Consider the following 24,651-nt stretch of genomic DNA (forward strand, 5'->3'; position numbering starts at 1 on the left):
CTAAATGAATCAGGCCATCCTTTTACTCATATACACATAAATTAGGTCAATTATATTAAACAAGGGAGAAAGATCAGAAGAGAATTCCAGATGTAAAAATGCTGGATGAACTCCCGGCACGGTTGAAATCAGTGAAGGGTTTCCCACTGGTTTCAATGGAGCCACATTTTTACCTAGTAAGTCATGATTCATTTGCAGTTCTGCTTTTTTGCATCTACAAGCCAGTTAAGATACATCACAGTTATCACACAATTAAACTTATTAAGGAAAAAAAAAAAAAAAAATCACTGTTGACTCTATGAGGCATTTGATTTTAGAAAGGAACTTTTATTTGTCTTTTGAAAGTGATTAATTTTGAATGTTACTCATTATTTTATTAGATTGTTTATTATCATACATCTTGACAGGCAATGCAACTCTTTTGTGTTACCAACAGTGGTAAACATGCTTACCAAATGAAAAACAATACACCCCTAAAATTCAAATTAAATTGATTTACAACAATATAACTACAGCCAATCACCAAATAGCTCCGGGCTTGGATCCTGGGTCATAACATTTCATTTCACTCTACCAAAATGAACTGGAAATAGGATAAAAACATTAGATATTTGAAAGTGGGAAGTATATGAAAAATCATTTCTTCTCATAATCCTAAAAGCATTTTCAGGAATATTTCAAAAATATTAGAAAGCTTCATTTAAATCTAAATATCTATCTTAATTATGTTTTTATTTTTTTATAAATTGGTAATCACAAAATACTAGCCATTTAAGTCATGTTTGGATGTCGGAAAAGCATCTAAATACTTTGCTCATTATTTATGATTCTGCCTGTATTACGTTATAGCTACTGATAAACTGGACATAGTTTCTTTTTTCCTTTATGATCTTTAAAATGTGCATTTGGTGAAGATCAGTTATGGCTTCAGATTACAGCTAATGAGTGACCTGACCTCAAATCTGCGTAAGAAATTAAAGGCATACAAAAATATTTTGCTCACTGGAAAGAGAGAAATGTTTCTATTAATATAAGTCATGTCAGAAGGATTCATAAAAGCCATATGCTATAAGGAAGCATTATTTGCTTAAACAACTTTTCTTCAAATCAGTCAAATGCAGTCCACAGGAATTATTATAGTACTCACTGAACAGACTGGCTGGGATCACATTTCACTGACAATCCCACTTTTTTTTCCCCCAATTACAACAGACGCATACACTAAATATCAACGGCTGGCCAAAAGGCTTTATCTATTACAATCAGTTTCCATAAAAACTGAAGAGTACATTACACTTACAGGAAGCAAGTACATAATTTGCTCTTCAATGTTTTTCCTCTTAAAAAAAAAAAAAAAAAAAGAAATCAAAACCCATTACAAAGTCTTATGTTTAAACAGAGACGTAGAAAAAATCAGTGTATTCACTGTCCCAAGTTATTTACAGCAAAAATTACAGAGACAGCATACATAGTATTGGACCTTCCACAAGCATATATTAAAAGTAATTACATATGAAAAAATATTTTATTTGTCTTCTACATTTCTACAATACATACTCAGGTTTCTTTCTTCTTGTTTTGTTTGTTTAGTTTTTAAGTAACTTCTTTAGTGTTAATCAAATGAGGCAGAGAGTGCAGCTGTAAAATAAGATATTTTGTTGCTATTATGATTCCTCTACTCTTTATATTGTCCATTCGTTACAACTGAAGTAATTATGGGAGTTATCTCATAGCGATTAGCATAAATCTCAAAATACCCAATGTATTCGATTTAGCTGAGTGTTGATAAGAACTCAGAGTTCAGTTGTGCTTTATTTGTTGCCACAAGTACAATCACAGAGCCGCTCCTCAGGGTGTACTAGAGGTCACATGGCAGTCACACAAGAGGCAAAGACTATCATGGCTAGTTCACTGGCTATGCTACTCAGTGGCTTTTTAAAAATAAGTGCACAAATAAATCCCCATATACTGCACGAGAATGTGTGGTCCACACTCCGTAGGGTTAAATGATTATTAGCCTTTTTTACTAGCAACAAAACACCTTTTTTTGCCTGATTCTGACATTGAAGTGACACATTAAAAAAACCACAAATGTAGTGCATCTGAATCTGAATCCCCAAAGTCAACAGCCTAATGTAGTTACTCTGACTTATTAAGCTGCATGTCTAATCAAGACAAGTTTAAGTGCTTTTTTATTTTTTTTTAAAATTATTCTTAAATAAGCTGGTTTTATCTGAAACAGTTGTCAAGGTAAAGCCTATTCTTTCCTGTTCTTGGTGGTTAACCTTCTGCTCCTTCTTGTGTTTCAATACAGTTGCATTCCTGTTGCCCAAATAAGGGGCCAATGTGTTCCTAATACTGAAAACTAGGAGCCATTCTTTAAAATTCTCTCCAGACAGCCTCATATTGAACAGACTTCACTGCTGTCAATGTATAGTCATAAACAAAGACCTCAGCATTTTCTCAAAGCACAAAAAATTTTCTCAACAGCAGTATCTTCATTCATAAATTAGCAGCTATATCCAAAAAATCAAAAAAATAGGCAAAATCACGGTGATATCAACATCAGTTGAATTTTTCTTTATGTTATTGTACAGAAGACCACGTGCAAAGCAAACAATTTCTGCAAGTACAGTTACAAAGAAACACTTACAATTTACTTATTGCTGCTATATCCAATGCTGTTTTCTTTCCCTTTCCCTACGTGCTGTGCTTGAATTGTGAGGATGATGAAATTATGCAAATGTAGTACATCATGTTACTGAACTCACTGTGAGCAGTATTATCCTCACTACCTGCAGTAAACACCCAGGAAATACTTCTCTTTTCCCAGAGCATTTTGTTCATTGCCTCATCTTCTCAACAGAAATGCAATGCAAGGGTCATCTGGAGGACATAGACTCAGCCACCACTGGACATTCAGCCTACCTTCTTAGGAGAGTTACTGATCTGTGAGCCACCACTCTGGACGTTTTAGGCCTCTTCTCTCCACACTGACCCTTGTCCGCAGACTGCGTACACAAGTGGCTTTTAGAGTTGCAAACAACTTCCGGGATGGTAACTTACTGAGGTGTCGGGCTCATTGTCACACAGTCATGCAGGGACAACACATGCAGGGACAATGCATGCAGGGACGATGCAGCTAAGTAAGCGCATGCCAAGGAGCTTGCTGCCTGCCATCTGGGGCAAGCCTCCCTTGCAGATTGCAAGTACAGGTCAACTTTGAGAAAGAACAAAGATGAGTTATTCACTAGGAGGTAGGAGTAAAAGGAAAAGGAAAGGGAGACAAGGTCCTCTGGCCATAAGACTGTACTTTTTAATGGGAATCTATCACACTAACAAGAACTTCAGTCACTTGGACATTGCACCTAGAAACCTGAAAGATTAAAATAAAAATTGCAATGGGATGGTTGGCAAAGAATATTATGGTGAAAATCCTGATGCATAGGGATGCTGGCCTCTCCACCTCCTGAAGTTGTCCATCAGTCTTCTAGGTGGAGGAGTTCTGAGGATGGAGGGAGTCAAAACCCCCACATATTCACTGTGATAACAGGAGCAATGATCATATTCAGAGCTGAGGAAAACCTCTTGGTTGAAGACATGGAATTAACTGGCAATATAATCCACCGCAATTTATCCTTCTGTGTGTGTTCTTGTAACAATAGAAAATCCAAGGTGTAAAGCTAGGGATAAGCACATTTCAGAACTCTAGGAAGTGGGAGTACTTTTCACTAGCACAGTATAAAATGGGGTAATGTTTTCTTGATGTGAGAAAAGGACTAATCATACCACAGAGAAGTATTGCTACAGAGTCATGGGCTAGCTATGATTTTGTGCATCCCTGAGAGAAATGGTAGCTGTTAGCCACTTGCTCATGTCCACTTGTTCTTCACAGTCCTTCTCCATGTCCTAACTTGGTCCTCTTTTAATTGCTGACATACTATCACTTATTCCATGTCTTAACCTTTCCTCTTACGTGCCTGCAGCACATCTGAATATGAGCTCACACATCAATGGTACATAAACTGAATACTCTTGAAACTTTGTCAGATGTCTAAATTCAGTAATTCATACAAAACTTGCTTGCATTTTTTTGCCAAAAGTACCTTAACATCATGGGCTGAGGGGTCAGCAGGACTCGGCTGACTGTGAAACAACAGGCAAAGTCTGACAGATCAAGCTGAGGAAATGCTGACAGTGAATTCAGTTTATATTTTTCTAATCATTGGCTTGAAAGCCTTGTCTGGGTCATGTTCACTTGGGCAGCTCAACCCATGCCCTTCAAAGCCGCTAACATTCTCTTCCATATTATCACTGTTACATTGTAGCGTTATTTTTAGTAATGAAACATCCCTGAGTGGCATAGAGTGCAACGTTTGCATCAAGCAGTGATTGTCATTTACAAAGCGTGAAACTCAAAGCGTAAAGAAGGGGACAGGGCCTCCAGCACACTGTTCCTAATGGATGCCAGAGAAAGGACTTATTTTCTAGAGTGGAGGCTAAAAGGGGCTGGGACAGGCTGGTAGGTGCAAATACACTGCTATTTTACAGACAGGGAAAAGCAAGCTTTGTGTCTCAGGATTCCATTTCATACATCTGTAGACATGAATTGGACAGAAACCAAAAAAAATCTTCCATGTTTCTGTTTGATCTTATGTACTATATTCCTGCGATGTACAAAAGACAATGACTGAAAATAAGGAACCACCTTCCAGACTGGACCTTAGCTCTCCTGAAAACAGCACAATCAATGCAGAGTCAGGAGGGAGGAGGAGTGGGGAAGTCTGGGCATCTTTCAAATGACATTTGAAGCACAGCTTCAGAGGGGTGGAAGAGCCAACAAGGGAAAGGAGCCATCAGCTGCATGTCTCTAACTAAGCTGCCTGACCAATTTGTGAGACTGCTGCAATCTTAGAGGAGCACGTTCAGCCTGATAGTGGGAGGCCAGGAGGCTAGCACACAGGAGAAGCTTTGCATCCTCTTTGTGCAGAAGTTGTTACATCAAAAATCCTGCAGACGTCCCAAAGGGAAACACACCCCTGTGCAAGCTGCTACCATGGAACTGAACAAAGAAAATTGCATAACAAAGCCCATCTTCATGGGTAGGTCTGGTAGCTGCTCCACCTCAGCATCATAACCTGGCAGAGGTATTGAAACACCATTGCAACAGGTGGTGCAACAGAAGAATAAACTGACCCCTGTGAAACTGGGCTGAAATGAGCAACACAGAGCATGAAGTCAAAGTACTTATGAGAGTAACATCTGCCTTCTGCTCAACAAAGCTCAAGTGGGACCTCTTAATGCCAAGGGCCTCCAATCTTGTGATCAGTTGAGTACCTCCTTTGCTGAAATGCCTCAATTTTTAGTGACTCTAGTTAGAGCCAGGTGTTTGACAACTCACAGAATCAATTCCTTAATGCTGTCAAGACAAGACAATCCAAAACAGTATGTTGCTTTTGGAAACGAGTTTCCTCAACTGAGGTGCCTTCTACTACTACGCTTCTTTCCTAGCAATTTCCATTATAAGGAAATATGAATCTTGGAATTAATTCTTTCTAAAAAGAGCAGGAAAGAGCTACATTCACCGCAAAATAAAGTCTTTGTGGTAATATAATGAACATTGTACATCTGCTTCCTCAATGCCAAGGGTAATTTAGCATAATATGGTTGAATTACTGGAGAACACTAAAAGTAGTAGATTCAATACATGCTTTAAATACATGCTTTAAATATCCTTTTGTTACAGATCCCAGGTTAATTAAACATTAAAAAATGCGTCTCATTTGAAAAGCTTGTCACTAAAAAAATCAACAAACATATCCAGTTACTACAGAAAGGAGATGTGACAAATTCTAGTTTTAGATACTTACTTGAAAAGTTTCAGGTAAGGAAGCCAAAACAAACTAAAATGAAGAACTAATATTGTGAATTATGAAGTTATTTACTAAAATTCATGCTATTTTATCCTTAAAAGTCCATGGATACCTTGAATATGGGAAACCCAATATCAAAAATTTGAAATTTTGAGTGCAAGTGACTATGTCGGCAAAACCAATCACAAAAATCCAGCCTATGGCATGTGATCATTATGTGTTGTTCTACACTCAGTCAATGAAGGGCAAAAGAGGTACTATACCTATGTGGCCAAACCCAAATGACAGAAAATTAAATAAAATCTAATTGTAGTTACCCCAGCATGGTCCAAACATAAATAATGTTTGAAAATGAACGTTCATCTTCCAAATAAACAACGCTATTTGTTCATATCCTGTACTAATAGTTACAAAAATTTGCTTAGCATTATTTGAAATCCTTGGTAGAGGTTATTGCCTATCAATGACAATGAAAATCTTGTATGCCAGAGTATTAGAAATTCTAGGACAAAAGCCGAAAGAATACACTTTTATTTCTAAACTGGATAGAAATATGTGGACCTTTGTGGTATCTGACAAGTCACTCAACCTTTTTCACTTAATTTCCACATCTTTAAAATGTGAACATAATCATTACTGATTGGAAAGGTCATGACATTGTAGTGATATAAGAACAGTTCTTTAAGGATTAAAGGCCCTGCAGACAATGATTAGTGTCTTTTTCACTGGTGACCTCCATTTAGTTAACTTGCCTGAGAAGTAATTCAAAAATCCCAAGGAGCAATTAGCTTATTTGAGAAGAAAACAACATTTTCAAGATGTAACACACAGTTGTGAAGGATTATTTATAAACATGACAAACCTCTTTATTAAGCAGCACTACGAACAGTAGTATTTATCACTTATTCTATATTTCTATGAGTTAGCTAAATATATACTTTTGATATACTGAAAATTAATTTATAAAATATTTCAAACAGTATGTGTGTATTCTTGTGTTGGGAAAACAAGGAAAACATGAATCCCCTGCAATTAAAACTGAGCACTTCTAGAGTTCAGCATGACTCTATTTTCCCCTGATAAATCTACACAAATAGTCTCTAGACATTAAGTTTTGATATACACATACTTGAAATTTGGGATCCTTTTTGTGGATTTTCCATACAAGAAGGGCTGCAAACAGGTAAATCACCTTATAAAGGAATGTCAGTCTTACAGTTAAAGTGGTATAAAGCTTCAAGAGCATTGTTTTATTATGTTAATTGAAGACATTTTAAGGTAATCACTAGAGAAATGTTCTCTGAATTTGGAGTGAAATAGGCAACTTTAGTAACTGCTGTTCTATAGGGTTAAGCAATTTTGACAGGTATGTTACATTTGCAATAAAATTTTCACAACTAAATTTGCTGGACAGATTTCTTTTGTTTTTTTCTAAGTTGTAATGGACCTGCACAGAAACATTTATTAGCTGAGAATTTTATCTACTCTTTTACCTGTTCTGGCTTTGCTAAAAGAGAACAAAGAAATTGTGATATTCTCTAGACTCGATTCTGCCACAAAATACATATGCAAACTTGCAAACTGACTGATGAAGGCAAGGCAGAGCTCCACAAAGTACTTGAAATAGCCTGTGAAGTATCTGCTCAAGCAGAAAAGAGAAGCTGGAGAGCTGCACGTGGCATTAAATTATCACTACAACAGACCAATTTTCTTTACCCACCCTAGGGCTCCCCTGTGTCCCTGTGGGCTTCCTGTGACACTGCTCCTGACAAATGGGCAGGTCCTTTGTGCTTCCCCTTGCCTTGCCTCAGATTGCTCTGGCTTCTGCGTGGTTTGAAATAAAGAAACACATCGGCTTGTGATCCTGCCTTCACTTCCTTTCTTCTCTACTGCCTGCTTCTTATTTCTGCTCTATGCCCACTGCTGTCATCCCAGAAGGAGACTGCTCTGAAAAAGTTCACAATGGGTAAAAGTGGTGGTAAAGAGAGATGTACCAGAAACTGCATCCCTCTTTCACAGCTAAAACATCTGTTTTGTACTACTGGCAGAATGCATTTACATTAATAATGACTGCTGATTAAGCTTAATTAATCCACATGATTAAGTCCATGGCAGCCTTCCATTCCCCTCTGTGTTTGCCTTTGGTTTTGCAAGCAAATGCACATACAGTCAATTCAGAGACAGACAAAAAGAAAGATCCAATCCTTTGCTCCACTCCTGAAACTCATCTAAAATAAATCCTATATATGCAAATATATATACAGTTTTATACATACAGATATATACATACATATATGCATGTGTTTAAAACATACACAGATGTATGAGTGTAATGGAGACCATCAGTCCCATCTAGATGATGACTGTCAGAAAGAGTGAGAATTATACAGTCCTTTGTAACCATGAACTTCATCCACTTTTGACTTTCCTCCTCCTTCCCTCCTTTCCTTCCTCTTCAGGGATACAATTTAGGCTTGCTATAGTTTTCACTGTGCTTACTACCTATCTTTCTAAGGAGTTCAGCAAAAAACAAACCAAGACTTGAAACTACTTTTCAAAGCAGTATATATAAAACAAAATCATGTGTGAAATCAGAAAAATGTACATATGGGATTGTCTACATTTTTCCTCCATGTTTCAGATGCTTTACTGAGATCAGGTCCTACCATGTTCACTTTTTTAATATGTTCTAGCCCTGTAACAGTGAGAAAATAAAAACAAAACAAAACAAAACAAAACAAAAAACCAACAAAAAAACCAACAAAAAACCCCCCCCAACCATTCCTATTCCTCTTTTCACTAAAACCATCCAGACAAGGCTTTTGCACCATTGATACATTCCTGATCTTTGATTTACACACAGCACACATGCACTACATTACACACATCTCAGAAATGATCCTGTCATTACACATTGGCAGCTGACAATTTAACTCTGGTAAAGCAAATCTTGATTGCCCGAAGTAAATCTAATACATTACTTGGAGAGTAAGAAATACATGACAGGTGGGTTGAGCATTCTTTAAATGTAGGCATGTGATTTTAAGTTACAGCATGTATGCATATAATGCATACATACATACATACATGTACATATACATATATATAGGTGTATATATATGTGTATATACATGTATGTGAGTGTGTGTCTTCCATATATGCACCATAATTTCCAAGACAGCTACAGATTTCCACATGCATTAAACTATCTAAAAACATAGAACTAGGCAGTCTAATAAGTGGAATTTCTTAAATTATATTTCAACAATAAACAGCAAGAATAATACTGCAAAGTACTGCTCTATTATCATGTATATCTACAATAAAATTCTAGGAACAGTTGTCTCCCAAAACATCTCCCAATAAAAGTAAATTTAAAAAAAAAGGTAACACCCAGTGTCCTATATTTGTATATTCATTGTCAGTTCAAAAATGAAAAAAAAAAGTAAACAAAAGAGAAAAAATACATCCCCACTCAGAGTTGCATATTTACATTCTTCAAACTGTAGCGGTGAAAAATAATTCTGTTAAGTGCAGGACATTCCTAGTGTTGCAGTAGTGAAATCTTTAATAATTTCTTCATGAAAACACTTCTTTTTGTTTTACTAGTGATGCATTCCATGACTACGTGAAAATTCTATTATCCCCTTCACTTGCAGCCAGTGGTTGAGTCTGGATTGAAAAGCTCCTTGTATAATGGAGGAAACAGTGTGTTCACTATGTCTGGATGAGATTGCTTAAATACCTGCAGTTTCTCTCCGTGCAAGTTGCAAAGTGCAGTAATTGTTGGTATCTTGGCTATTAACTGTAAGACATTGAAACAAACAAAACAACAACAACAAAAAAAAAAACAAACAAAAAACAAAACAAAAAAAAGGGAAGAAGGTGGAAGCATATTTTGTATAAATTACACTTTCAAAAATGAACTATGTTGGCGTCTTTCTGAGTAACTGATAGGGATAATCTAAGCTCCATCAAAACCCATCCAAAGGTCTTGACATTGTTCTTACTATAAGAGCCTAGAAACAGTTGCCCCAAAGTTTTAGTCAAGAGCCAAAAATGCATTTAACAAGGAACAGCCTCAATGAGCACTCTTTTAAGGCAGTCACATTCTTTATAGGGTGTGAATTAAAATTATTGCTATATTGAACAAAACATGGCCTAAGAGGCAACAGTAACAAGAGTCAAACAAGCCTATCTTCTATGCATGGCAAGCACACAGTGCATTTCTTTTAGCTTACATTAATGTGGCAATACATACAGAAATGGTTGCGGAAAGAGAAGAGTCATGCTTGAGGATTGCTGGGCATTTTGTTTAAAGAACTTACCTTTGTCAATGTCTCCTCATCGAGGTGGTTCTTCTGAATAACATGTTGAAGTGCAAAGTAAATCTTTTCCTGAAGCTTCTGGACCTTCCTTGGCTCTATTAACCAGGCTCGATCTGAGAAAAAGGAAAACAGAAGTTAAAGAATACACAGATGTGGGGAATCCTCATGGTGTACACAGGGTACTGTGCTGGCAAGTAACCAGAGGAATCGTAATTCTCACGAGGAAGGACTGCATGGTAGTTAAAGATGGTTTCAGAGGCAAAGTGTCTCAACCCAATAAAGGATTGCCTGAGCACTCAGAATTAACACATACAAAACATACAAGAACACAGTGCTGGTTCTGCATCTCTTTGTTTAAAACAGGATGCTAGGCATAAAGATAAGCACAGAATTGAAGCATGACTCAGCATTTTATTATTCTCTGTTGGTACAATTAGTGTTCTAATTTCATACTGGCTAGGTGATAAACATGTCATGTTATCTCAGTGTCTTAATACATAAATAATAAACTTACTGATCAAAACAGTTCTTTGAAAATAAGAGAATATAATTATTCTAACATTAACGTATCATAATTTACTAAGCTAACATTTTGAGACAAAATATATTCTAAATAAAAAGAAATGGCTTTTTTCAAAATAATTTCTTCAATCCTTCAAAAGAATTGCAAAGTGCAAGTTTGCCATTATTTAAAAATACTCTCTTTTTAAACAACACAAAATACAAGACTATCTGGAAGAATAACAGCTACACAGTTGTTTCAAAACCCATATGGCTTCTACTAGACTCAAACCCAAGGTGCAGAAAGTTGTACTTATGATCTATATTCTCCCAAGTTATAGGTTCTGGAGACAGACACATAAAGAGAAGTAGAGAGACCGCAAGACAATCCAAACCCACTAATGGGGGGTGCTTGCAGCACCACGGAACCTTCTGTTTTACCACACAGCAAACTGGTTTTTTTCTCCCTCAATCAAGATCAATTCTTGGGTATAGATTTTAACTTCCATATGGGAAATAAGAAAACTTCTTTTATTGCAGGCATGAATGAATCTTCATGTACAAATTGAAAAATTCAGGAAAAACCCCTTTCACTTTTCTTTCACCCACACCCCATCACTAAAATAAGTCACAGAAATGATTCAAGTTAACCACTTCAATGAGCACACATGGCACACAGGCCAGAACTGAGCAACATTTCATCACTGGAGTAGCACAGTTACCCCACATTTGTCTGACTGGCTCTGGGAAGGGGTGTATGAAATGAGTTGATTGTCAAGTACCATGAAAATAGACAAAACCACACCTCTGCTACTTAAGAGATGATCAGGAAAAGAAAACAGTATTTTGTAAATGTTGGAGAACTGTGGTCCCTGAAGGTAAGCCAATGGATCCTGTGCCATCCATGGCCATAGAAATAGAATTAGCTGAGAACACATGTACTTTCTACACAGTAAGCACACAGTAATGTTTAGATTTCACAGGTTAGGCACCAAACTTTATGCTATTGCAAAACCTGGTCTTTAAATAGTGTTAAATTAATGCCTATTGTAGCAGACTGGAACTAGAAAGATTTATCACGGAGACCAATCTCTTATGGTTTGCCTTTCTGTCACAAGAAAAGGCTTAAAAATATACTGTGGTGGTTGAAGGACAGGTTCATCACTCACCTCTCATGAAACATGGTGTATATTATACAAGAGTTCTTAAATTCATGACAAGAGCTAGGTAAACCATTTTAATGGAGTCTTTTAAACCAAAATGTTGTTTCTACCACCAGAACACCATCTGTAAATTTGGCTGGAATTTCACAGGTAACTCTAGCTATATTCACAGAAATGCAGGAAAAGTCAATAAATCAGTGACCTTTAAAGGACATAAGAAGCAGTGATTCAGTAGTGCAGTTTTCCTCTCAGGTTTTGAAACTTATCCATCTTTGAAGAGTACACAGTCCACTAGGCTAGAGAATAGTGTAGGAAAGAAGGTAAGAGGCAACACAGAAACAGACAAGATCTGCTTTTGCCAAAAAGGAGATGGAAAGAAAGAACATGGCAAGTCAAAGTTTCAGGAGAGGAACTGGCACAAGGGAACAGCTAAGTTCCTGTCTTACCACATGCCTCTTTTGTATGTTTGCAGGTGGAGATGCCTCTGCAGCCTCCACTGGATTTGTACATTTCAGCTTTTGAAATCACAAATCAAGCTAGAGATTCACCTTCAAGCAGTGTGTTTGCATCCATCACAAAATGGGAAATCCAGATTCATGCTCTGAATTAGATGGAAAATGGATGTAACCTTTGCAAAACTACTAATGGATGTTACTCATGGATGTTGTCGGGTCCCCTTACTCCATGTGAAGGGCTCTGGTTTCTGTAGGCTGCCTAAACACTGAGATCAAGCCTACAAAAATCACCTTTCAGGTGGTGACTTCTGCAGAAAAGAAACCTGAATATGAGTACTTACTATAGAGAATCTTTGTAAGCTTGTATTAGCCGATGAAAGGACTGGTGCAGCAACCTCTGTGAAGCAGTGCTTTATTTTTAAATTTTTAAATTTGTTCCCATGATGAAACTCTTTATTGTAAAGGAACTAGAACATCAAGTGTGGAAGGAAATATTTCTTTCTCTATTGTTCACTGTTACTGTTTTTGTAAGAAAATAAATGACATATTTCAGTATCAGTTCATTCTGGATTATTTTTTCTGTCTTCCCACTCTCAAACATAGCAGCCCAACTGAAATTGGAGTTATTTAGACAATCCAAATTTACAATCCAAAATCCCAAATCCATTTTTTTTAATGGAAGAAAGATTACTTCCATGTGCATGTGGCTACAGCCCATCATTTCCTTCTTGTTGTGCCTTAGGACCAGTTACATTCACCCACAGGCTAAGAAATAAGCAGTCTTCATGTACCAGACACTTTTGTTCCTTTAAAATTTTTTTCTTTAGCTAAAGCAAAAGGAGAAACGGTATGTACCCTCTGGCCTGCAAACTAATGGGGCACATGCAGAACTGCAGAAATGAATCAAATTTTTGATTCTATCTAATTTTTCCAGCAGCTAGCACCCTCTGACACCCACCCAGCTTTGGTCTTCTCAGACTGAGAAATGAGAGGCAGAGACCCATCGGGACATTGCAACTCTGCTGTCCCAGAGAAAGTCAGGACATCTGGGGTGAGATGAGGCGGCTCTCACCCCTGCACACAGCTGGGATACCTCTGAGGTGGAAATCATCAATGTTTGCAGGGTTGTATGTGCAATATTTTGGCAGAACCCCAGGAAGAGTCACTGGCTCAAATACTTCACTTCTGAGCAGACGAAGGCAAGAACTACTCAAAGTGAAAAACAAAAAAAGGAGTAGACTCCTTTCAGTAGGTGTTGTTAATGATGAGAATGTGTTGACACTACCTGTGACAGTCTAATTTTGACTAACATAATCTCCAACACAGATGTGCAAAAGGACAAGGCGACCTAGAAGTCTTCAGCAGAGAAAGTTAGAAAAATAATTTGTGGTGTGTTTTTTTTTTTGTGAGGCTATTTAAGAGGTTACTCTTAGATGAAACTGTGTGTCTATATTCCCTGAGGTATATTTAAAAATCCCACACTAAACTGTGAGCTTGTATACTAGATCCACCTTCTGAATCAGCTTAATAAAGAAAGTCTCTGTGGTCAGCCAGCCATCACTCCCTTAAATGCATGCTTGCCTGTGTAGAGTTACGATATATGTATACATGAAAAAGAGCATGTTGCACTTCTAATCACTGCCTCTCTCCTGGAACTAAGTTCAGACAGGACTACACACCAATTTTTACTGCTTATCTTCTCATTCCCAAGAAAAAAGCCCATCATAGTTAGAGACTGTGTAACCTACTCAGGGTGGTGAGTTTTGTGGTCCCTGAGCTAGGAGGAACATGCACCTCTTGAGTAACATGCTTCTCTCTTCATGTGGTTTGGAGGAAGGCCAGCCTGCAGTCCTGCTTCTTGCACAGTCTTGCTCCATGTCTGCTACATTTTGGATCTACTTCCAGTATATATAATTCCTGATGGTATATTTGGGTAATTCAGGTACTCTTCCACTGCTTAATACATTGCTTAACATTATTTGATGAAGCTCAAACAGCTGTTTAAGTATGTTGAAATAAACGTGGATAAAGAGAAAAAAAAAATAAAATCAGTGTTTGGAATGAAAAATTACCTGGTGATATCAGAACAGCAGATGAAAACAAGGCAATCTCCTCCTCAGTCAGCTGTAAGGAACATAAATTCTTTGCAAAGTCAAATGCTTCATTTACCAGATCATCAGAACCTGCAGACCAAAGAGGACAAAACCAATGCTAGAAATCAGCCCTTCAACCTGCAGGGGTTGTTTTGGTGTCAGAAAAAGTTGTTTCTGAATTTCTGTACTGCTAAAGCAACTGGTTTTCATTAACTATTAAAATTCCACCTAGCTCGAAAATGGCACTAGAACGTACACTGAAGTGAAAAAATTATCAAGAATTAGGGTCAAAAATTGCACAAACATCTTAGAAGAGAGTACTTTTTTCCCAGTGAGGTGAGAATTGGTATTCCTAAACAGATATTAAACCTAAGGAGGAGGAAGTATTGGCTCTAAATAACTTTCATATATGATTTTACTAATTAACAGTAAAAATATTTATAAAAATTTGCAAAAGCATCATAAAGATAAAAATAAATCAACCAATACACATTCATAAATGCTTTAAACTTGTGAAGAAGTAATATGTTCATGATACACACTAAGGTGGGGGGGGTGGGGGGAAGATATATACTTTTGTAGTCAATATTTCTCTTTGAGTTTGGTCCTGAATAAATTTCTGATAATATCAGTCTGATGGATGCACAAAACACAAATGTTTCACTATTAACATTTCAGGTAGCACTCAATATCATGTTGAGAAACAAAGTATTTTTTTCAGTACATGAATCTAAATGAGCTTACTTTAAAAATTTAAGCAAAAGAGTATTTTCAGCAAGTTGTACCTGTTCATTATTTTAGTCTCCTCATTGCTGGGACTAAAAATTGCCTTCTGCAGGACACAGTGGGAGGGATTTGCTATATCAAGTGTAAAGTATAGTAAAGATAAAAAGCTTGGCTCCTGCCATAAACTCATGGTTCATCACAACTTCAGAAGGCAATAAATTGATTTGAAAAAACCCTCATGCTACTTTTTTTTATTGGAGAAAAACACCTATCATTGTTAGCAGCTAATGGAGTCACCTTTTTTTTTTCTTTTTTTTTTTTTTTTCTGTTCCAAACTAGACATTTGGAGACTTGGGGATTCAACATTTACTGGAGATTTCCACTGTTGGTCACTGTCCTCATAAAGACCAATTTCTTGCTATGTGGCTCAACGGCAATTGGTTGGAAAAAAGGAGAGGAACATACCCAAAGCTTTAAACATTTGCATCCCTCCATACTTTCCTTCAAACAGAACAGTATTGTTAAGTGGGTTGAAGGCACGGCACATTCTTACCAAAACCACTTCCAAGCAGCCTAGCAGACAGAAAAAAGAGCAAAGGTACCAGGTATTATTGCCTAACATCAGAGTACAGGAAATCTCAAGAAGATATTTACAAAGCCAGTTATTAAAAACATCAAGAGGGACAGACACTCTTTGAAGACTATACATGTATGAATGCGAGTAAAAATATTTCAGTCTGCTTTGAGTAGAGAAAGGGGTCATTTCTGGTCCAGTCTAACCACCTTTCCTATAGGCTGACTTTTTCACCCTTTGCAGAAAATTAGCAGCCTGGACTGAATCTAAATTTAGATCTTGGGCAAAAAAATTCACTTTGAAATACTTTATCCTGGAAAATAGGCATTTATTGAAACTTTTTTTGAATAATTAAACTTGCTGCCTTTTTTTTTTTTTTTAACAAAAAGCAGCTTCATTCAAGGCATATAAAAATCCCAGCTTTGCCAGCCAAATGAAGTTTCCTAGGGGTGCACAGGTATCTGCAGAATTTTCAAAATTGGTATGAGATTAAAATAAATAGTTTTTGTGCTATAACTCCTGCTTTCTAGGAGGTTGCCTGTGTGTTCCCCATGTCTCTGTATCCCTTTGCAGCTGTGCCCATCATCAGAGCCCATTCCCTCACTAGGACATAGTCATGTTGCTCGTAATGCCAAGGTTATGAGTTTGATTCTTCCATGGGCTACTTAAGAACTGGACTCAATGATTCTTGTTGGATCCCTTCCACCTCAGAATAATTCTAATTCTAATTCTGGTTTTTCCACTGAAGTTAGCTCAGGTGGTTGCAGTATGGTGCTAATAATGCCAGGGTTGCAGGTTTGATCTCTGTTCAGGCCATTCACTGAAAGACTGGATTTAATGATCCCTGTGTGTCCCTTCCAACTCAGAATAGTCTGTGATTTCTGTGTATGGAGTGCTGAATCACACAGGCTTTCAGCCTTAGTGAAGCGATCTCTCTTCAAATAGAAGCACTTCTTAAGTTTTAACAAGCTGTCTCACACAGCACCCTACCTTTTACACATGGAAGGAGCAAGAAACTGATATGACAGTTAATTGCCAGTTGTGGTTCTTGTGGTTCACTTAGTCATGCCATTTTGTCCTCCTGGGTATGGCATTATTACTGCATAGTCATGATAAATCTTGTCAGGATTCCTTCTGAGGACAGAAATGACTGAGTCCCTTGATAAGACAGGAAAGCCTTTTCTTCCTTGCCCTTATGCACACACATGCAAGCCTGGCATGCAGAGAGAGCATGGCTGGAGCACACTGCTATAATCTGCTCTCATTTACTCTGAAACCAACTGGCACCAGCAGGAATTTTCCCTCCTGTGCCTTGGCTATAGAGCATTTCTGTAGTCTCATTAAAAAGATTAAAGATGACCAGAGAGACAGGCCCCAGTGAGCCTGCCTTCGTTTCATTAATGACAAGTGGGGATTTTACAGGGTGGCAGATGACTGATTTGACCAGCTCAATTTGCAGGCTCCTTCCACCACATGTCAGGTCGGAGACTGCACTTTTTGCAATGGTTGTGTGTGTGTGTGCGTACTTAATAACCACAACTGACTGGAAAGTGGAAAGGGGATCAGAAGGCAGTAACATCATTAATGTGGAAAAATACAGCCAGGTTAATGCACTTAATAGAACAGACAGAAATTAAGGCTCCTTCAAAATTTAACAGATTTGCAGGAAAAGACAGGAGAGCACATTTCTAGGGTGCTGGGTGCTAAACCAATCTCAAGCCTCTGGTGTTTACCCACCTGACTTAAGAAGGAGAATTTGGTCATTCTGGCAGAGCTCCATGAAGCCTGTTATGCGCTTTGCAAACTCCACCACATACTGGATAGCGTGGGTGATCTGTATGGCACACTGCTGCCACAGAGCTTCTCTTGTCTTCCGGGAAAACACATATGGAAAAGCAAAGAGGTGGGCAAGCAGGTACATCAGTGCATTATGTTCTCCAGGTGGCCTTGCAGACAGCAGGACTCCCCACACTCCGTCCCCATACCCAGGCAGAGCTTGCAACATCTCTCTTTCTTTAGGTACCCAGTACTTCTCACAAGGCTGTTTTCACAAGCCATTGCCCCACTCATCTGAACTCTGGCATTGCCTCTTCAAAGGAGCAGAATGCACTGCCCAATGTTAAAATGTGGTTCTAATGTTGGCTTTTGTGCAGGACAGACTAACGGTGGCCCAAAAAATGTACACATTCCACAGCACTCTTAGGCAAGAAATGGCACAATACTATTAATTTATTCAACAGAATATTTTTCCTAGTTTGAAACTTAAAATGTATAATTGAAGTATCTGAACAAAGATTACATTAAAAATTTGACTTCCTGATAATAATTTTCCTTGCACACACATGTGTAAATGTAAACAGATGTTCTTGGTTTCACACCACAGCATTGAAGGCCATGGTGTGTTTTTGTCCCTGCTAATACTGCATAGCCCCCCCTAGATTCCAGAGAACAAGCTGGAGCTTCTCCTGTGTCTGACATGGCCAGCTAACGTGCCAACTGAAGTCTGACCGAAGACTCATCACTAATGAAGCCAGTGCAAGAGGCACAGAGGCTTCTGTTGACTGGACTACATCTGAAGAAGTGCCAGCGGAAAATAGACTGAACTTGACCTGAGAATTGCAGAAGCAGAACGAAAATGTAGTGTAAAGAGATAGTTTTCCCACGCAATGCTTCAATTTAAGCAGTACTTTCAGTTTATTATCTACTGTCCTAAGTCACAGGTGTTTGTTATTCACAGAAAAAGCAGATGTATTTTCAAAATTTTAAGGAAACAAGGTTTTGTTGTCTTATTTTCTTAAAATCCTTACAGCAGAGGACCCAATCATAATCACATTGAAGTTAACTGCATTTGTGCATGAGGTGAAGATCTGTAATAACAAGCTCAGAAAACTGGATTCCATGACCATACCTAAGCTTTAACATGAGCAAACAGCTCAATATGCTGGAAAGCTGCTGCTTCTTTTTATGAAATGTCACTGCTTTGCTGGCCACTGAAGTGACCAGTTCCCCAAAGACATTGAAAAGTGTATTTTGACATATATGAAACTCATCAGTGTATTCTTGCCAAATAAAATGCTCTGTAAACAATTTCAGGCAGAAGAAAAAGCATATTACAGGATTGTACCTTGCTCTGGTAAACCTTTATTTCTTCATATGTGTGGGTCTGCCATGCTAGCTGATGTAATTCCTCCATTGTATACTGACATGTCTCCAAATGAGATTTAATGATATTCTGTGCAATTCGATCTGTGAAAAGGAGAATAAAATACAGCTTGCATGAAAAAGTGAACAGTGACCTGCAACAGCAAAAAAGTTGAAAACATTGAAGTTGTTAGAAAATGCATATTTAAGAAAATTTATCTTTTCAATGCTACCTTTCTAATTTGTTTTGAATTCTGAAGTTGATTACTGCAAAATGTTTCAGTATTTAACCCACAGCAAATTGATCTTGATAAACAGTGGATCTGCAGATGAAAATAATGATTTTTGTGAAACTATATATAATCTTCATTCTGAAAGTGATTTAATATGTTTACTCAATTGCTTTTGTCTGCCCCAAACCTATGCAGAGACTCTTCTAGCCTGGAGAAGAGAAGGAACACTGCTGTTGATTATTACCCCAGCAGGGCACCTCTTCAGGCTTTAGGCCACAATCCCTGCATGAAGGCAGTATCTCCTCTCCTGCTGTGTGTAGGTGTTTGCTTTCTTTCCTCACTGACCATTTCCTTCTAGTTCTATTAAAAGAGCTAATCTGCTGAACTCAGTGGTCAGCATGTTTGAGAGCAGTCAGGTCTCTCAGAAATTGACTGACTGCTTGAACTTGCCATGAACATTTGCATTACCTTGGCTTGACTCATAAAAGAAGAGGAAACAGACCTCTTTTTTCTCAAGTTAGTTTTAAGCTGGATCATTTTCTGATTGAATTTCATGAGCAAAAACATGGAGAGTGGTTGTAGCAAGGGGTGAAAGCTAAAACTAGTATCCTGGGGTTTAGAAGGAGAGATGGAGGACATAAATCTCACACATAGTGCTAAGCTACCTTAAAGTTGTCCTGAAATTGCAGCCTTAGAAACTACTTTGCAACGTGGAATGCAGGATGCAAGCAGAAAATGAAGCATTCAGTGTTGCCCTGGAAACCCACTGAAACGATGAGTAAACTCTTAGACAATTATTTTAAATCAGATCTTTGCCCTTAAAGCCACTTGAGTGGATTTAAAAAAAAAAAAAAATTCACAAAAACTTCCAACATGAATTCATTAGCATTAGGAGTTGAAATGTTGTGATAAACATGTTACAGAAAACTTATGATCTCCTATTTTTCAACTTTGGGACCCACACATCTAATGAAGCTCACCACTTCATCCTGAAAACTTTGCTTAAGCCAAATAAAGGAAGAAAGTTGAAGCCATGGAAGTGAACTGAAGCACTTGCAGCAGAACCAGCATTGTGCAGAAAACATTTGTCAAAAAAGGGAAAAGAACATTGACAATGTTAGCCAAACCTGAGCATGGTAAGCAGAAGGAACTAGGTATACCATTGTTCACTTGTTCAGATTCTCAACAGTTTGCACAGAGAGTAGGGATCTGGATCCTGGAGCTCCAAAATAAGTCTGCTTCTTTGGCCAAATATTGGCCAAATTTAGAAACACTATTAAGAAGAGAAGCTGACAAAAGAATATGTTCCCCATAAACACTGCTAGAGGAGTGCCATTTGAAAGACAGATGTCTGTGCTGCTCTCACAGTTAATAAACTGAGACTCAATAGAAAGGCGCAGAAGATAAAAAAGTTGCAGGCTTGTACAGGAAAAATAAAACCTGCTTAACTGAATTGGTGCAGGTATCCTTTTATAGGTCAACACTATCTTTAGACTTCCTGATGGAAGAATTGTCTCCAGCCTAAAGATAACTAGGAATCTATATTAATAGAGTGATCTACCCATTGCTCTTTTACGGAAGGTTAGAAGGAAGTCTTAATCTTTGATGGTCAGGTGTTGCATTTTATAATAAAAATCTTGAAGATAAATGGGCATCTCTCCTACAATAAATGTCACAGATAATTTCATATTACTGCGTAGACAGATTTCTAATCAGATAAAGTGACCCGATGTCAACAATCTGAAAACAAGACCTTTTGATGTCACTGACTTGAAAATATATTTGATTAGCAGTTCTACACTACTGCAAAGCTCCACAGCTCCCCTCCTTTTTCTAGCATTTATGTATTTGCCTGAGGAATGAAGAGCTGAAAAACTCTCCAGGGCTTTCTAGGGATGGCTTCCTGTGCATATTTTCCTTACATACTTATGCTTATGTTGAGCTGTCATTAAAACCAATTTAGACATACAAAGGCCTGGGGAAATTGCAGCAAGCAGCAGCTCTGAATGCTGACATCCAAAGAGGAATCAGGTGCAAGACAGACTTGAAACTCTTGCGCCTCAGGCTAGGCAAAGCTGAGCGTGTGATGGGAAGGATACACTGGGTCTCTGAGGAGAAGGGAACTGTGCATTCAGCAGAGGAGACTGCCTGCTTACATTTCATGCTGGAGTCCCTGGAAGGAGCTTTATGCAAATATAGTCTTCAACTGTGTGGTGGAGCTGACACAATGCAAAAAAAGTATACACTGTCTTGGCTTCTCTGATGGTCCAGCAACAGAAGATCCAACACAGGCAGAGCAAAGAATGTCACTCTTAAAAGGTTTCACAGACCATGTCCTTTTTTTTCCCTCGACATTTTCAGATTTTAGCATCTTTTTGCTAATGAAGTTAGAATCAGTACACATCTTGACAAACCCCAAGTAGAATGACAAGGAGACAATGACAAGAATGAGTGACAAGAATCTCACGGAGGTTCCTTAACCACTGGCAACAATATAAATGACATCTGATGTAAACATGTCATATTACAGATACAGTCCTGTAGCCAAAAGATAGGAATTTCTGTGAGACCTGGCAGCTCTGAAATATGCTGACCACAAAATTCAACAGATTAGTTCTTTTAATAGAACTAGAAAGATAAGGACAATGGGGAAAGCAAGAGAACATCTACACACAACAGGAAGAGAGATACTGCCTTGATGCAGAGGCCTAAAGCCTGTGGAGGTACCTTGCAGGGGTGATAATCTAACAGCTATGTTCCTCCTCTTCTCCAGGCTAGAGGACTCCACTACAATTACTTCACATATCAAGTCTTGATTTTGAGTTGATTTTTGTTTTCAAAAATCTTGGGCCATAGATTTCAAGGGCCCCCTATCACTGGGTAACTGCATGTACACAACTAGAAATCCTGTTTGGATGGACTCCAAGGGCTACAAAAGACAACTCTGTTTTTATGACTTCAATGTGAACTGCATTTCTACTTGAAATATTGTTGGCTCCCATTTTGAATAAGTTACAGCAGGTTTGATGTGCAAAAAGGAAACCAAAAGAGATGATTCTGGCCACACATGTGTGAGAATCAGTCTGCAACATATAATTTTCTAAGGATCAACTGCTCCAACTATTGAGTGAAAATTAGTAATTCTAATGGAAAGAATTTCTGAGCCTGGATGACAGCTCATCACCAGCCTGTAAACTGTAGGATTTGTGAAGCTTATCTATCTGCCACAGTATGTAAACACAAATGTAGACTAGGTGCTTTACTCCTCCTCTTTTGCCTACATACTGGTTTATTACATTAGGGCAAAATCTCCTAACTTGATCACTTGATACATGAAAATCACAGCATATCCTGGCAGACTGACTGTCTGGGAAACATGGTCCACAGAAAATAATGTTCCCAGTATCCAAACTCTGATATGCTCTGCTTCATTTAAAAAAAAAACCAAACAAACAAAAACAAACAAAAAAAACCCCCCACAAAAACAAAATAATAAAAAAAAAAAACCCACAAAACCCCCCACAAATGAATAAAATCTAGAAAGAAGTACTAGCTTCCAGAGAGATAAACCAGAAACATACTCATTCAAAGAAACTCTCAATAATTGTAACCAATTGTTTCAAAACCCAGAAATGTTCAAACAAAATACATCAAGGGGTTTCCACTGGCATTACATATCTCTGACTGGCTTTCCATAATGGCCCACTGTCCTAGCTGTAGTGACCCATCTGTTCTTAGAGGTCAAGGAAATCCAGATGGTGTTTGTTGGCACGGCTAGAGAGCAGAAACCTGAGCGGTCAGGCTGGTCCCCACTCTGTGCAGCACAGGCTGTGCTGCCCTTCCCGTGGCAGGGCCTGGTGAGGTCTTGAGAGGTGCCAGACTAACGGGTAGATAACTTAATTGGAATTTGGAATGCAGCAGTTAAACGAATATCAAAGTTGAATGCACAGCAGGAGACGTCGACAAGAAGCTGATAATTGTATGTCAGGAAGCTGAAGAGGACCACGAGAAATCAATGCTGTTTCAGGAAAAGAAATGGTTTTTACATTTGTCCTGGCCTACCTAAAACAGAAGACAGAACCAAGAGACTCAGTTCTGTGAGGACTGCCCAGTGAAGTAAGCTATACCGAGAAATTAGTGCAACAAACCTGGATCCCTACAGATCGATCAAATATCAATTGCCACTCCCCCTCTGACCTCCCATCCCCAGTGTCTGGGTGGTTAACAGGCATCATGTATGTGCACGAGAGAGCAGTGTGCTCAGTTTGACAGGTCATCAGCCACTGCTTTCAGGGATGAACATGGGACTGGGTTGCGGCTTCTGCCTTTCCCCAGAATTGTCTGTTTCTTTTGCCTACTGAGTAGTCGTTTCTCCAAAACTTGCAGGAACTCAAGTGTCTGAGACTGCTGCTTCATTTCATTGGAGCTAGAGAGTAGCTAAAGAATCATTCCACAGTCATGACAGAAGGACTGGGGAGACAGAAAGACTGTAAAATCCCAATTTCATCAATAAAACAGGCCAAAAGCATATGTTGCAAGAGAAGAGCAACAGTGCATAAACTTGGGACTACAGCTCAGCACTTCCAGAACTTCCCTTTGTGCTTTCAGTTTTGTTTGCTCTGTCAGACTCTTCTCCTTCCTCCCCCGCGCCCCCCCCCTCACCCCCACACCCCCCCGCCTTTTTTCTTTTATTCCTACTGTACTTTCTTATTTTAGATTTCAAGTGCCACCTCAAAAAAGGTATTCTCCAAAGACTGCAATTACTCAAACTTTTATTGCATGAGTAGAGTAGGAATTGCTTAAATACAAGTACATACAGAAAACTGAACATTGCAGCTTAGACAGCAATCAAAATCAGCATACCACCGACCCACAGGGGTCTACCATCAGCTGAGAAATCAGTTCTGCCTTTTTCAGGCACCTCCTTTCAATATTTAGAGATCTCTAACTACAATAGCGAGGAAAAACTCCAACTTGAGGTCAAGTACAATGCTGGTGGGGATGGATGTAATCCACAGAGTGCACACAAAATTCACCAGCTGTGAATTTGGCCTGCTGAGTGGGAATTATCCACAGCAGCATTTGTTTCCTACAGGCTCCTTAGTTCTTTCATTTGTCTCCCTTTTCTCAGGAGAGACTCTAGTTTTCCTCAGCATTCCCCTCTTCTGCACAGGGAACCGAAAAACTTTGAAGTGTGCCTCCTAAAACACAGATAATCTTCTTCAATTAAAATGAATAATGCATCTTTAATTTGCCACTTACCCTTAGGATCCAGTTGGGTAGCTAAGAGCTTATCTCAGCTTACCATCCTAAGTTGAGCTCTTGCAGGGATACACTTTGAATTAATGCTGCAGTAACATTACAACTTTGGCTGGCTGCTGTAAGCATACATAACAAAACTCCAGCCAGGCATTCTAAATAAAATTTCTGTTCTAGGACCTAAAAATTTGGCAAGGTAGCATTGGATCAACACTTTTTTGTATGCTTATTCAAGGGTATTATGACTACCAAATGAAAATTTTTGAAAACTGAATCACTGAATTTGTTTAATTGAGATTATTCTT

General features: G+C 38.3%; 1 protein-coding gene across 2 annotated transcripts in view; it reads right to left on the reverse strand.

Annotated features, from left to right (window-relative positions):
* Window positions 1-9,208: 9,208 nt before the first annotated feature.
* Window positions 9,209-24,651, reverse strand: part of RORB (RAR related orphan receptor B) — a 126,043-nt gene continuing 110,600 nt past the window's right edge. Inside the window, exons 5-10 of one of the 2 annotated variants that reach the window (XM_040090369.2) lie at window positions 18,838-18,959; window positions 17,451-17,583; window positions 15,605-15,712; window positions 14,393-14,503; window positions 10,202-10,314; window positions 9,209-9,678 (exon numbers count right to left, since the gene is read on the reverse strand). In XM_040090369.2, coding sequence (XP_039946303.1) covers window positions 9,523-9,678; window positions 10,202-10,314; window positions 14,393-14,503; window positions 15,605-15,712; window positions 17,451-17,583; window positions 18,838-18,959 — 743 coding nt within the window. In that variant the 3' untranslated portion in view covers window positions 9,209-9,522. The remainder of the gene's footprint in view (window positions 9,679-10,201; window positions 10,315-14,392; window positions 14,504-15,604; window positions 15,713-17,450; window positions 17,584-18,837; window positions 18,960-24,651) is intronic. The other variant, XM_040090368.2, reaches the window with a different exon arrangement.

This window comes from Hirundo rustica, chromosome Z (genome assembly GCF_015227805.2).
Source record: "Hirundo rustica isolate bHirRus1 chromosome Z, bHirRus1.pri.v3, whole genome shotgun sequence".
NCBI lineage: Eukaryota > Metazoa > Chordata > Aves > Passeriformes > Hirundinidae > Hirundo > Hirundo rustica.